The sequence below is a fragment of the Nilaparvata lugens genome, chromosome 1 (genome assembly GCF_014356525.2).
Source record: "Nilaparvata lugens isolate BPH chromosome 1, ASM1435652v1, whole genome shotgun sequence".
In the NCBI taxonomy this organism is placed as follows: domain Eukaryota; kingdom Metazoa; phylum Arthropoda; class Insecta; order Hemiptera; family Delphacidae; genus Nilaparvata; species Nilaparvata lugens.
The window spans coordinates 18783097-18799164 of NC_052504.1; the positions used below are offsets into that span (position 1 = coordinate 18783097).

Here is a 16068-nt window from a genome sequence, read left to right on the forward strand (position 1 = left end):
TTCTCGTAGAATGAATCTCGATTAAAATTTAACTGGCGTTTGTGTAACCGGCACTTAAAATTATCGAACGTACAGTATTATTAAATTTCTATATCTAACTCGAGATTGGATGTGATTTTTGTTTGATCCATTGCAATTATTGTAATCAGCGGTAAAGATAGAGTACCTCTGTATGATAATATTGCATCTATATAAATAATATCACCGCTTCCTTTTTTTTACCTCTGTATGATAATATTGCATCTATATAAATAATATCACCGCTTCCTTTTTTTTACCCTACATTTGCCGTTCCACTACCGGTATGTTCTGACACATTTGAATACATGCATTACTTTTTCAAGACTCTCAGCTACCTTCTCCGATACACTCTACACCTTCGCCGCTTCACTAAATTTTGACCCTTACTATAAATTGCTACTTGAATAGCCTACATGTACCTTGAAGTTGGAATAATACTTTTTGTACAGCATATGGGGGATCATAAGTCAATAATTATATTATTAATTTGCACTTTGTTTACCTACATACCGTATTTAAAATATATATATATATATAGGCTATACGTTATACTCCAGGTAATGGAAGTCCAAAATAGAGTATAGAGAAAAAAGTTTGGACAATTTTTGATCCGCAGCTCTGGGGTAAATATGGTAATAAATGAGGAGGTGAACATATCAAAAGATCCCACCCCTACCCGCTGTGCTGAGGGTTGGGGTGGTTTAAATGTACTTTTTTAGAAAAATTTATTCGCATATTATATCGAAAACCATGCGTCTTATGAACATGGTGATTAATTGAAGCTTACAACATTTCCAACGTTTTCAATATTATTTCTAGTTTTCTGAGATCTCTAGATGTCTGAGCCGGTGTGGCATTTTTGAAAAAGCGTCAGCCTTCAATTTTTTGCTCTTTTTAGCCTCGTACCCTTATAATAATTATTGACGAAAAATCCACGCTGACTATGAGCTTATAGAGCACTAAATTCTCTTCAATTTGTTGTTTAATTTCTCTATTTTACATATTTTCCCTACAGCAGTTGAAGCAGATCTATCGTTGAGTGTGAAATTTTTACTTTTGCAACAATAGATCAATTGAAAAAATCATTGATAGAGTGTATAGTGTACATTACGTAAAAATAATTTTGGAGAAAATGTTTGAAACTGAAAAGGAAATGTTTGAATGTGTCCCTGGTTAATAAAGGATTTAAAGTAAAAGGTTTTCAACAAAAAAAAAAAATACAATTATTATTGGAAATAAAAACACAAATTGAAATGTTGAACCACTTTCCATGTGGTTCCACTTTTTTAACACAGTTTGTGTTTTCATTATGGAAAAGTACCACAACATCACTCACAACACAACTGTATAATTATTATTACTATTAAACGAAAATAACAGAAAATTATTCATTAATAGCATTTGAACAAATGCTATTTTTAATTTATTTGAAATGTATTTAAAAAAATTATACTAAAAAATCTGTAAAAAATTATATTATAGAACCATTAAGACTTATGTGGAAGTTTCAGACAAATGCTGATCTTATTTTTTCCTGTTTTTTTGAACTTTTATATGATACATTTTTTTTGCTTCGACAATTTCTATTTCTGAATTTCTAAAAAACTGCGTCTCAATTTGAGGCTCTGAATAATCAACAAATTTTATTACACTTCCAAAATTTCTTGTGATTGAATGAATGTTTTACTAAGATCATAGCATTCTTTTCAAGTTATTATCTGAGAATAGAATATAACGCTCTGACTATGGTACCTATCAGATAAAGGTACCGTAATGATTTACATCATTATAGTAGGTCTAATATACCTATTTCTGTACCTACATCTTTATTGTTGATAGTTACACTGAATTTTCTAACCGTTAAACAAATACAATAAAAACGTTGATATCGTTCGGTTGGATTATTAAAATAAAATAATATAGGTAATGAAAATTCCCAAAATGAGTTGAGTAAACCATTTTGGCTGATTTAGTATCTGACGAACGACAAAAGGTTTTGATGTAAGCTTCTCTGTCAACTAACACAATTTTTTTCAAATCGTATTATTCCTCAGAATAGATAAGAAATATTTTATTTTATGAATCATTGAATTAATCGTATTGTACATCACTGTACAGTTTTCTTTTCTTCCACCTTTCACAAACATTGATACTGCTGAAATAATGTAACAGACAGATTAGGTAATAAGCATACCCTACCAAAAGGTGTCCATAAAAAGGAAAATAAATTGCCCATCAAATTAAAAAATATAAAACTAATAAAAATCGGATGAATAATATCCTCTAATGAATAATTTAAATTTTCAAGTGAAATATTTGGTAAATCACTGAATTTTTGAGCAGTAACTAAATGCAACATCAAGAAAGATACAGAATTCACTAAACGAATGGTTCTTCAATTCACATATACATAAAATTATATAGACATAAATAAAATATCAACAGATATTCCAATCTATTGCAATTAAAATTCAAGAGCTGACATCATTGGACAAAGTTTCACCAACTGGAAATAATATGAAACAGCGTATACTCACACAAATTTATTCTGTAAGTCTAGTTTATATTCATAATTATTCAATTATCAACAAAGTTTACAAATTTACATTTTTATACAAAATCTTTGTTTATTATACACAACGTTTTAACGACAAAAGTCTGTGTTATTCAATTGAATATTACAGTAATACTTTTTACAATTACAAAAATATAACTAGGCATGGAATTGAAAAACACAAAATTCTGTAAAACCATAATTAATTAAATCAAATAGGCCTACATTGCATAATCATTGATTTATTATGATTTTCCGTCATATCCCTATAGAATTAGTCTTTGGTTACTCTGAGAAACTAACAACCACCGAATATGCTGTGAAAAAGTAGATGCCACATAGCAGAATCGTACAATAATCACATTAACCAAGCAAACCCTGATTATCTTGTTTTACTTATTTGCCAGCAATATATTACAGTCTACGGCTAGGGCGGCATTTGAAGAGCATTGCCAAAAACTGGCAATTTATTATCACCCTTGTCTGCATACTCTTACTTTATGTTGATACATGAGAAGCAAAAATATATGAATAATAGTGAGAGTTTTTATTAGACAACAGAAAACTAGTTTACTCTCTGTCACTCGACTTTGAGTTGAGATGACTCCATCATCTTATCCATATAATTATGATGTGTGATTATCATTGATGACTGAATGACTTTATGTGACTAAATCTAGCAGTCTTAATATCACGATTTTTCTTATTTTCGTCATATTGCACTCTGGAAGTGCAGAAAAGACTAAATCAAAAGGCACCAATTCACGAAGCCAGATCAATCTGAATCTTCTAGTCCGTCCGAATCATACGCTAGCACTTTTTCACTGACTGGAAACAGAGGCTTAGAATACACTTGAAAGCAACGTCCAAACACCGTGTTTATTAAACTGTAGTTGAAGTTACTCTCATTCATTGACAACCTTTGATTGTCCACATCGTTGCAGTCCATAGCTGGTTGGTCTTCATTCACGTTATTGCTGCAATCGAATTCAAAGTCCATATTGTCTTGCTGGAGATGGTTCACGGACACATTCGTGGCACAAGTGGACACAAGCTGAGTTTTGGCCTCGCTTTCAGTCCGATTCGATCTGACCCGACTGATGACCGGCTGCTGGTGCACACTGGACTCCGACATGCTCGACTCTTGACTGCTGGTCACCTGCGAGTCCGAATTCGACAGCGACGACACCACAAAGTTGCCCTCATATATCGCCTCATTCGAAACACAGAACAGAACTGGCCTGCAAAAACAATCACCATTTTCAACAAGTATTCGAATATGAGCTGAGTTTACTTTTTTCTTCATAGCGCTTCTACTATTATTCAAATAAAATAAAAGTAGTTCAGTACCCTTTCATATTTTAACCAACCACGATTTGACTCATGAGAGCAATTTGAGAGAGGAAAATTGCTCTTATGGGTCGATACATGTTGTACTTTTAATATGTTTTTATTTTTTCATTTATAATGCAAATGACACTAATGTAATAACATTGGTAAATAAAATAATAAGGTAAATGATAATATGAAAGGGTACTGGATTATTTTAAAACATGAGAGCCATTTGAGAGAGGAAAATGGCTCGTATGGGTCGAAAAATGTTACAGTGTACTTTAATAGAATATAAAAGGATTATTTTAAAACATGAGTCATTTGAGAGAGGAAATGAGCCAAAAAGTGTTTTAATAAAGTATAAAAGGGTTTCTGGATTATTTCCATCTTATTTCGGTGAACTGAGTTATTAGCCTAGTCTAGTCATTTAAACCTCTTTGCTCAATTGATAATACTTCATCCTCGCCGAATTCCTTATAGAGATAGTGTCAGTTTCAATAATCAATTTTACATCTCTCATGGCAACATTCCTAAAACCCACAAAATGGCTTTTAGGGGTGTTCATATGAAAACCACATATTCTATAGATGCCTGGATCTAGAGATAAAAATCTTTCCAGAATTGAGTTTACAATGCCAAATGATTGGACTAGATATAAATGTACTATCACCGATGCACTGACAAGTCTGTGTCTTTGATGTTAAGTGAGACAAGTCTGGTGTCTATAATGATGTTTTCGAACTCATATTTCACCCCAACAAAAATCTATAAAAAATAGAGAGTCCTATTAGATTCGACTTAAACTACGAATTTCGACAGACGAATGAATGTAAAATCAAGAGGAACTCTTCCTACATTTGTGAATTTTATGAAATAATGTTCTCTAATTGATTTCAAAGTTATTGTACATTGATTGAATTCTAGAAATGAGAAATATAATAGACATAATAGAGAAACAGAAATGAGAAATAGGAATAAGAAATAGACATATAATGAGAAAGTGACAATTGAGTGGCAGAAAATTTTTCATTTCACTTCAATGCATATTATTGATAACCTTTAATCAACCCTGAATAAGTATCAGTGGAGTGAAGCCAAAATACGGAGTTTGTAGAAGCCAAAAACTTGATGATTTGTTTAGAGCTATTAAATTGAAAAACTTATGGGGCTGATATGAAATCATAGAGGTTCATGTATGAGATGGTGTTAGTCAAGTAACAAAGAAACATAAGGGTCGGTTTCCGAGCTCGGGATCTATAAGTTATGGGCTTCAAGAGTTTGAAGTTATATTCACCATAGTAAAAGTTGGTGGAATTGGATAAATCTTTTGGATATTGTAGTATGATTATTTTGAAACTTCCAGATGGCTGAATTAATCCGATATCCTCGACATTATTAGAATTAAAGACGATTTCTTGAAAATCGACATATTTTTGCCGCCATCTTGTTTTTTTTCATGATGACAAAAATTTTTGAGATTTCCATCATGGATATTCTCTTCCTACACATCATTATAAAGAGATTGATACCATACCCAAGTCTGTATCTTCAAGGAGTCATGAGTTACACGGTTTTCTAATTGTTGGGATTGGCATAATATGGTGGAAAAAGCGTGGACATTGATTAATAACATTCAGATTGGAATATAAATTCCAAGGTAATCCTTCTATTATTTTTCTTCAACATTTTTAGGTTATGTCACAGTCATAAAATAAGATTAGTTTTTTACCAATAATTCTGATACAATTTAATTCCAAAATAAACTTGCAAACTATAGATTATGAATTTAGATGGACTAATCCAAATAATTTAGGTATTCCATGACATCTTTTTGGCTTTTCATCTACTCCAAAATAATAACTGAATTGCGTTTGCTCAGTTGAGTCTAGACCTTAAATTTAAACTTAAGTTTTTCTAGAACTTAAATTTAAACCACGCTATTTCAAGTTCTGGACTCAACGATTTTTGATAAATCCTCGACTCGGAAAGAGGCGAGAATCTAATTCAAGTCCTGGACTTATAAGCCCTTCACTCAGAAAGCGAAATTATAATCTCCAGGGTCTAACGTGATCTCTAAACTCCACAGTCTATTTAAGTCCTGGACTACGTTAACGCTCTGACTCGGAAAGCCAATTTTCTGACTGCAGAGTTTAAAACCAGTTAAAGTCTAGAACTTAGCTAAATCCCGAGCTCGGAAACCGGCTCTAAAACATGTTGATGATCTGTTTAGAGCTATTCACTTGAGAAAAATTCTGTTGCTGATATGAAATCAAAGAAGGTAATATATGAGATAGTCAAATAACAAGAAAATGGTTTCGCATAAAAAACGGGCATATTCAGGCTGAAATGAGCTGCAGTTCGACTCTCGTAGCCAAAAAATATAATTCTCCTATACTTGATATATATGAGGATGAAATCACTGTCGTTTCCGCACCTCAATTCTACTAAGAGTAAGAAGTAAATTTATTGAAAGAAGTGAGCCAGAAAAGGGGACAACATTGAACTATTTTTTACATTTCAATATTTTGAATAGTAAGAGAAATATTATACTTCACCTTCCAGGCGTATCAAAGAGTACAGTTATAGGTAAACTAGTAGATTCAGCAAACATCATCACTGCTCTCAATTGTTTCAAGCAGAAAGTTATAGAAAGAGCATTGCCAACATTATAGTACTCAAATTCCTCAGCAAGTAAACACAGTTCTGTATGCACAATCTTTGATGATTCTGAAAACGCAACATAGATTTATTATTAAAAGCATACTATATACGATACATCAATGCATTTTATGAATACTTGTATACTTTTAAGTAAGTTAATCTCAAATAAAGTGAACAACTCTATCTTCTAGAAATATGATTCTTTTCCAAATCGCTCCCATCCTTTGGGATCGGATAGCCCTTGTACTTGACACTGTGCTTTTAATTAGACAGATTGTTCTTCATTTCTCACACCCAAATCTAAATCTCTACAGTTCTTTATTTCTCAAACCTACATCTAAATCTCCATCAGTCATCAAATTCCAAATTCAATCAACATTTCCAGCGTTATTGTCTGAGGAGATCTTGGAATGTGTCAAGTTTAGTTTTTGCTTTGTATGAGTAATTCATTGGATAAGTAGCATAGCTTATCTATATTAGCTAATACAGAATTTCTCAACATGGTGATAGTCCTCCAGGGTCATCTTAAAATAAATTGTTATTCACATAACAGATTATCAGCATCCTTCTAGCCTCGTTTATTATTTAAATATATATTTGAGTATTCCTTAAGACTTCTTTGATGTTTCATTGCCAAACGTCACTTTTGGCTAAATAAAGGTATTATTTGTAAAGATGGACGTAGATTTATTGCTATGCTTTGGATGAGTTTCCAAACTCTCAAAAGCACATTTTATGTCTTCCCACTTGAGTTCTTAATCAAAATTTTCTACAGGTCCTATTAATTTAGCATCAAGGTCTACAAAAACAGCTTCACAAAGTATTTTGTTTTTAATATATGCCTGAAAATATCAAGTGTTACAATATACTGTCTATTTAAAACAAAATGTGTACTAAGTTTAAATTGTTTTATATACTTTTCATTATAATTTAAATTATTATTCATTTCTCATGTTATGATACTCCATTTTGCAAGATGTAGACTCCATGTGAAAAAACACTGGAAGTAAACCGGTTCAACTAACTAATGTAGTAATAGCGTTTTTACTTTGGATTCGCGTACTGTTGGTTGTTAATAATTCATGTCATAATATTATTGGTATTGAAAAATCATAATATTTCAGTACGAATGTGAATTTCACCTGTATTAGTGTCCACATGAGTTTTGAGGAATGTCTTTTGGGGACTGACCGATAAAGTGATTTCATCCTCATTCACACGGAAATTTTTCACAGCTCCGGTTAATAACTTAGCTGTTGCTGTTATCTTGTAAGGAACGTTCTTTTTGTATTTCACCTGTAAAAATAGAAATAGAATATAAATTACAACAAATATGATAGACAGAGTATAAATTCAGAAATTACAATTTTATTTATTCATTCATATGGCTTTTATCGACAGAGAGATCCTTTTAGATGCTCTGCCTTGCCGTATTACCCAATGTCATTTCCTTTTCACACTCAAGTTGATAGGTTATAATATAATGGGTTCTTCAAGTTTTATCACTAAAATTTTTACATTTTTACTTCTTGAGTGGAATAAATTATAAATTACAATCAATAATATAGAGCATATTAATTTAATAATTCCAAAGTAGATATTCTACACTATATAGGCATATGTGGTGAGTAAACATGTCGAAAATAACATTCACATTTAACCTGGAGAAACTGACAAACTCTTACAATAACAACAAGGAATCTAGAATAAAATAATAATATATTCTAGATTCATTGCAATAACAAGATATTATAATATACTGTAGACATGTAGTAGGTAGTGATGTAATCACAATTTTGTTCAATCTTCACAAATTTCAATAAGAACTTCTACTAATAATTTCAAATCCTGAAGTTTTCCTGGTGCTATAAGTTAATATCATTTTTACACATACAAAATAGTATAAACTTACAAATTAATATGAACTGAAATTATTAAAAAATTAAATAGATCAATATTGATAGACATAACTAGTACCCTTTACTTTCTGGAAACGACCGGTTAGATTTTGAAACTTGATAATGTGATAATTGGACGAAACCGGTCATGACGAAGAGAATAAAAGGTACTAGTTATCAAGTATCCATATTAATACAAATAAATAATATGGAACTTGAACGTTATTTTACCTGCAGTGATTCACATTCTATTATAGGAAGAAAATGAGTTTTAGTGGAACCATTTGAAAATTGAATTTTCAAAATAAGCTGCGAGGCGTCTGGTTCAAAATTAAACTCACAACCATCTACCATCCTGTCCATTGAGTTGGGCGTTTTGAAAACTGTCAAAAATGACTGAAAAACAAAATATTGATGTTAATTAATCATGCCATTTTCAATTTCACTGATTTCAATCTAGTCAGGACTGTTTTCTAGTGGTTGATGATTATGTAAGAGATCCCTGAAATTGATGATCAGGTGCATCCTGAAATAACTGACACCAGACCTGAGCCAGCCCAATCACATAGACCAATTATTATTATCATTATTATTCACGCTTTTGTGGATTATAGAAATAAGAGGGACATTTACATACAACCTCCAATTATTCACTATTGTTCTTATAAGCCTATATCTAAACTATCAGGTACATTGCAGTGTTTGACGTACTATACGTGCCATATCTAGTAGAACTGATTTTTACATTTTTTCTACTAGATTTATTTATTTATACAATATGACAATTTCCACTGAGTCTAAAAAGACTCATAGTGGTATAAAACAAAATATCACTGTACATGAATAAACTATACGGTAAGTATTAATGTAAAACTAAAAGTATAATAGATGAGCACAGTAAAAATTAATATAGATTACTTCAAAAACAAGATAGAAATAGAAAAATGAGAAGGGAAAAAAAGAAAAAAAAGTCATGCAGTTCGTGAACCCATGCAAAAATCATTATCTACATTTCATAAGTAAGTAATTATAAAAAAAGGAATACAACTTCTCGCTACCAGCCATAAGTCAATACCCAGAAGCAAGAGCTAGGTGTCGGTGCACTCTCTTTTGAATAGTGATAAGGATGGGGAAAGGATGATATAAAGTGGCAGAGCATTCCATTCACGAGAAGCCGTAACACAGAACGAAGCTCCGAAAATTGCCGTTCGGTGTTGAGGTATCTGGAGAAAGAAGCGGTGAGACCGAGTATCCCTCTGATGAACCTCAGTGAAAAGTACAAGTCCTTCTCTCAAATATTCCGGACCAGTACCCTCCCACAATTAGTTTGTAGGTTTGGCAGAGTATGAAATACAATCGACTCTGCTCTAATTTTAGCCAATCAAGTTTTCTGTACAGGGGTGTTACGTGGTCATTCCATCGAGCATCAAAAATAAATCGCAGAGCATAGTTTAATGCCCTTTGAAGCCTGCCATTCATCTCTCCTGAAACACCTTTGTAAACCATTGAACAATAGTCGAAATGGGGGAGAATAAGCGCCTGAACCAGAGTCTTCCTCACTCCCACCGGCAAAAATCTCAGCCTTTTCATTTGATGCATCCCTGCAAACACCTTTCTCACTACAACATTCACATGAACCTCCCAAGTGAGTGCATTGTCAATCAGCATGCCAAGCAGCTTGATCCTATCATCATATATGAGTTCCACTCCATCCAAGGTTACAGAAGGTAGACCAATCGCTCCTTGTCTAATTCGTCTTTGTGAACCAACAACAGTGCATTTCGTTTTCTGTGTATTCAACGACAGGCAATGCGATCGGGCCCACACAGAGTGAAGAGACATCCAGGTTCATCCGCGTGACAGCCTCCACACAATAACCCGGGTTGAAATGCTTATAAAACACTAGATCGTCAGCAAACAGGTGGAATGAAGAATGAGCTATGATCTCTGTTATGTTATTTATGTAAATGGAGAAAAGGAGAGGTCCAAGTACTGATCCCTGAGGCACTCCAGCTGAAACAGGCATCCAGTCCACCTCAGTTACAACAGGAACCATGACAGCCTTGTCTAGATTGTCTGAAACGTCAATCTTTTTGCAGCATTCCACTGTTGTTTTTGGTATCAGCCCACCCATAGTTATAATAATTGGCAATATTTTGATCTTGTGCAAGCCATACATATCCTTGAGTTGGAATGCGAGTTCCTGATATTTCCTGAGTTTCTCTTCACGGGGTTTTTGAGCATTCTCATCAGCTGGCACAGCAACATAAATTATGATAGCCTCCTTTCTCAGCATGTCCATCAAGAAGATATCAGGCTTATGTAGGACCTGCCTATCAGTGATCATCTGAGCATCCCAATAGATCGTAACATGGTTTTTCTCAGCAAATGCAGGTGGTGTATATGAATAGTATGGTGGAGTTTCATTTATCATACCATTCTTCAGTTTCAATTCGAAATATCTATTCTTGCAACATTATTGTGCCGCCTTAAGTTCTCTCTGGGGGCCAATATTGAGCACCCTGATGTGATATGCTGAATAGGTACAGAATGGAAACTGTCATTTAAACGCCTATCCAACCAATGCTTTTTACATGGCGCAAATACTAGACACGTCACGTGACTTTAGGAAGTTCCAATCCTGTTCTTCTGATTGGCTCGTGGCAGTGAACAAGATCAATTGATCCGGATCATTAAAGTGATCCAAACCTCCCATCAATACTATTACAATGCGGAGCTTCCTAACAAGATGGCGGATTTTTGCGCCAGAGTACTAGCCAAGTTTCCATACTGTATGTATACTGTGGCAGCAGCACACAACCTGCACCTGTCACTTATGCTCAGATCACCCATGATGTGTCTTCTATAGGCATTAGTGGCTATCACCTGGTTCTGTATGGCAAGCACAAAGCCTTCTGTCTCTGGGAACAAGTTGCCAACTGTGAGCCACCTGGTTGACAGCTCCTTATCTGTTTGGTCCGAGTAGAGGAGACCAAACTATTATTATTATTACTGATTCCAATTTGTGAAGAGACTAACAATATAAATTTGAAATTTTGTTAGATTTGTCTTCAAAACTCTGTTTCTTTATTAGTCATATCCCAATAACCATATTTTCAAGGATAATTATTGTTCAAGAATTCCATAATTTGTAACAGGTATACAAGAAACACAAAAAATAAAAGTAAAGAGATTCAAAAATGCCTAATGATCTGTAGACTACAGATACCGTACTTACTTTCATTGAAATTTTACATTTTGGCGTTTCGTCGTTGAGATCAGTTTCTAGATTGTAAAAGGTGAAGAATCTGTTGAGGAAGATGAATTCGGCAAAAGCTGACTGGGTCGAGTTTACTGTTCGTAAAAGAAGCCTGTCATTTATCATATCTATGAACAGGTCATCCCCAACTCTGGCCAAAGCATGCAGTGCACGAGCTAGAACTGAAACATTTTATCAATTAGGTCTATTTAAAAAATATTTTTAAAACATTTTCCATTAATGGAAATGGATAAATGACAAAAGTAATGAGATGAATATAAAAATGTTAATGTTTTATCACAAAGACCTATATTCTATTAGTGGAATTAATATGTTGGTGTTCTCTTCCTTAGGACTATAGCAATTTTTGGTATGATTTTAGAAAAATAAAATACGATGATTTCACAACTGTGACATGAGTATGGCGACGGATGGATTAATTGATATTAATTTGCTCACAATCATTCAATTTACAAAAGTGACGGATACCTTATACCTTCTTCTTCAACCATTACCCACACTTGTAGGATCGATGGCGTCATGTAAAGAATAGAATATATAAAAAAACTAGAAACACTAATTGAGGCATCGAGATCAAAATAACAGTGATTAAATTGAAATAAAAAATATATATTCATAATATATAATTATAATTCAAGGTCCTGCTCTTTAATTTAATGGCACTTGAGCCAGGTTATCATTTAATTCCTAGACATCGTAAAAAAAATCCTGGTTCTCAGGAAACCAGTTGCAACTCTCTCGATCACGCTGAGGTCCAACTGCTTTACCCTTGCAGGCAGCCAGTTGAAGTTGCGTAATGTTCAACTCCTACAGCATACCCGCGATCTCTGAAGGCGCACACTGAGGACGTCAGGTTTAAGCATAAATTAAAACAATTAATATGGTATCTTTTTGTATAGCCTAATTTTGAGCATTTGCACAACCAATACTGGAAAACTGTCCTTCAATCTTGGTATCCATGTCACTCGAGTTCAATGTTAATACCTTTCCTCCCTTTTATAGTGAGGTCTTTTAACAATGTAAAATTAATAATGAATTTAATAAATATTTTATCTTAATAATTATGAAAATTCATAATGAAATGTAATTGATTATTTTGAACGAGAACGAACACTCAATATTAAGTCAATAAACCAGTATCAGCTACCGTCTATAGAAGACATGGGATCGGCAACGTTGTCTCCTATCTTTCTCCACTGCCATTATAAGGCGAACCTCACAATAGTAATGTTCAACTTGAAGTTGACTCTTGTATTCATGATGACTATTTCTCAAATTTGGACTTTAATCTACTGCAAAGACAGAATTTTGAATTGTAAATTGACTTGAGCTTAATAGTTCCTGAATGTAAAAACTGATTAGGGAGCAGCGTGTAAGTAGATAGTAGAATAAAAAATGAAGCTCGTCAAAATACATTGAAGAGCAGGACTTTCAATAACAATGAATAAGAGCATATTAGAGACATAAAACGTTGTGGTAATCTGGTAATAGGCTACCAACCGGCACTTATGTAATTATGTACAACTTATGTGCAACCGGCACTTATGTACAACTTATGTACTATGAGCAACAATAATAATAACTGTTGATAATTAGTAATAGTGAGCATGACTGCGGATAAACTTTACATTAAAGCCACTTCTTTATGAAGAAGATTGAAAAATTAATCTATTACTTTTGGTAGGTCTAGCAAGAGCAACAAAAGAGGACTGAACAGATAAAAAAATAAGTTTTCTAAATGAATATGTTTAATATTTGTGATAAAGTATTACCTACAATATTGTGATCATTTGAAAAATATTAAGATGGTTGTTGATTTCAGTTGAAGAACGGTAAGGAATAAAAGAAAATATATAGTAAAATATTAATCATTCTTCATTTCATTTTACATGTTCTAAAAGTGTTTACCTTTAACATTCTGTCCCAGTATATTGCACTTCATGATGACTGATTATGATTAACAGATTCATTAATTTTATGTGACGACGTGACCACTGACCATTGAGAAGTAGTTTAAAATAATTACAAATATTGATCAACATCAAAGATTGGTCTTGAGCTCTTCATTCCTCAAAATCATTTTTGATTTTTGAGGTTAGAATATAGAAAAAAAGAAAAACATTTGCGCGTTTTCAAGTCAAAGCTAACTTATCGATCGGGATGGCATTGGTTTGTCTATTCACAGCTATTTGTATGAAAGGTTCACTTCTTTGAAAATTGAAATTGCTTAAATGTTAAGTAGACGTTAATCAGTTGTTCGGAAGCTTACATTTCAAGCATTAATGGTTATAATTAATGATTTTGATAAACTTCTTGTTAAATTAGGCCTATAATATGAGATAACATTGAAAAACAGAATATTATTAGTTGAACGTTTGATGGAACTCAACTGGTTTTTCGAACTATAGTGAGGTCCATGATATAGTGGGAGTGTACGACTGACAATACTGTTGCTGTCCTTTTCTATCATACAACAATACAGATAGCGCTATCTCTCTCTAGCTTTGCAATGTTGTCAGTTTGCCAGAATATTTTATATTTACTTTTCCAGTGACTGTACAAAAGTAGACAAGTAGATATTGAACATCAAAGGGAGAGCCCTACAATGGCTGGAAGACTATCTCCTGAATAGAAAGCAATATGTTGAAATCAACCATCAGAAGAAAAACAGCATAATAAGCTACAGATCCTCTCTAAGGACGGTCTATAAAGGTGTTCCTCAGGGGTCAATACTGGGGCCACTACTATTTCTGATCTATATAAATGACTTCCCCACAGAAATCGACCATAGGAAGAACTGTATTCTCTTTGCAGACGACACCACTATCTTAATACCATATAAAAAGCATGAACACACCGAAGAAGTGGTGGACACAACACTCAACGAAGCAAACGAAATATGCAAAAAACTAAATCTAACCATAAATAAGGATAAAACAGTTCACATTCGCTTCACCCCAAAAAATAGAAACATTGAGGACCAAACAAACATAGGCATACCAGCACAGACAAATACTAAATTCCTGGGCATACTGATCAATGGTCACCTCAACTGGCAGCACCACATTGAACTGCTTTGCAAAAAACTGTCATCTGCCATCTTTGTAATCCGAAGGATCCGAAATATCACAGAGGAGAAAACTGCATTCATGGCTTACCATTCTCTATTTGCGTCTCATTTAAAGTACGGCATTGTGGCTTGGGGGTCTGCAGCCCAGACGAATATTGATAGAGTTCTGCGATTGCAGAAAAGGGCCCTGAGAACTATCCTAAGAAGAGATATGATGGACCACTGCAAGGCGCTCTTCATCCAGCATAACATATTCACAGTTGTCGCACTCTACATTTACGAAGTAACAACCCTGGCTGTGAGGAGTAGCCCAAAATTAGGGGAAATAGACATGCCCACAACACAAGAAATGGAGCTGACATTGAACTCCAGCAGCACCGGCTCACAAAGTTCAGCAGGTCGCCGGCCTACTCTGGGGCCCGACTCTTCAACCTTCTGCCCAAGGAGCTTAAGGCAATTCAGGTCTACGGTGCCTTTACTAGAAGTCTGAAGAACTACTTGATCATGAGACCCTACTATGCATTGGCAGAGTTCATAGACGACCATGCATACCGGCATCACCGACCGTGAATCCCCATTGATTGGGAAGAAATTTGACGATTCCCAGGTCAACGACCATGGAGAAGACTACAACAAGTAACAAGTAACAAGTAAGTAAGTAACAATTCATTATGAGTCGCCATTTTTTTTCTTCATTCTATTGAAATACTTGAGTACATAAGTCGTATAATTGATTTAAAATGTATTTTTGAAACAATTAAATAATTTTTAGACATTACCGTATGAGAAACACAAATTAAAATACCTGATAAAAATAAGACATTTTTAAAGTTGATATCTAGCCACAAACACAGAGAAGAGATCTCTTCTCTGTGCCACAAACCACTCTCTGTCTCAGACAGCACCGTATCGCGCATGCGTTAGCAACGGGTTTTTCCCGTTCCATTCAGTCAAATCTTTGAATGTAACGTTCTTTGTGATGATGGTTACCGAGCACTGTAACTGGAGCCAATCGTCATTCTATGTGATGAAGATATTATTATCCAATGATGATTTATCATTAACTTCAATATAATAATCAATATATTATCATTTTATTTAATAAAAGGAAGAGTACTTTTGAAAAATATAACTAATAAAATATAACAGTTGTTATTTAACTGATGTTAAAAAACACTATAACTAAGTCAGCATATTGTCATTTCAAAACAAAAACAGAACCATCAACCTCCACTTTTACATTTTAAACATC

The 16068-nt window shown here is 33.7% G+C and overlaps 1 protein-coding gene across 1 annotated transcript; it reads right to left on the reverse strand.

Annotated features, from left to right (window-relative positions):
- Positions 1 to 2549: 2549 nt before the first annotated feature.
- Positions 2550 to 13896, reverse strand: LOC111062728 (cell cycle checkpoint control protein RAD9A). Its single transcript, XM_022350420.2, has 6 exons — positions 13655 to 13896; positions 11705 to 11907; positions 8698 to 8862; positions 7711 to 7864; positions 6463 to 6634; positions 2550 to 3816 (listed from the first exon to the last, which is right to left on the reverse strand). Exons 1-6 carry the CDS (start codon positions 13686 to 13688, stop codon positions 3351 to 3353), a joined length of 1194 nt encoding a protein of 397 aa, XP_022206112.2. The 5' UTR covers positions 13689 to 13896; the 3' UTR covers positions 2550 to 3350.
- Between the last annotated feature and the right edge of the window lie 2172 nt (positions 13897 to 16068).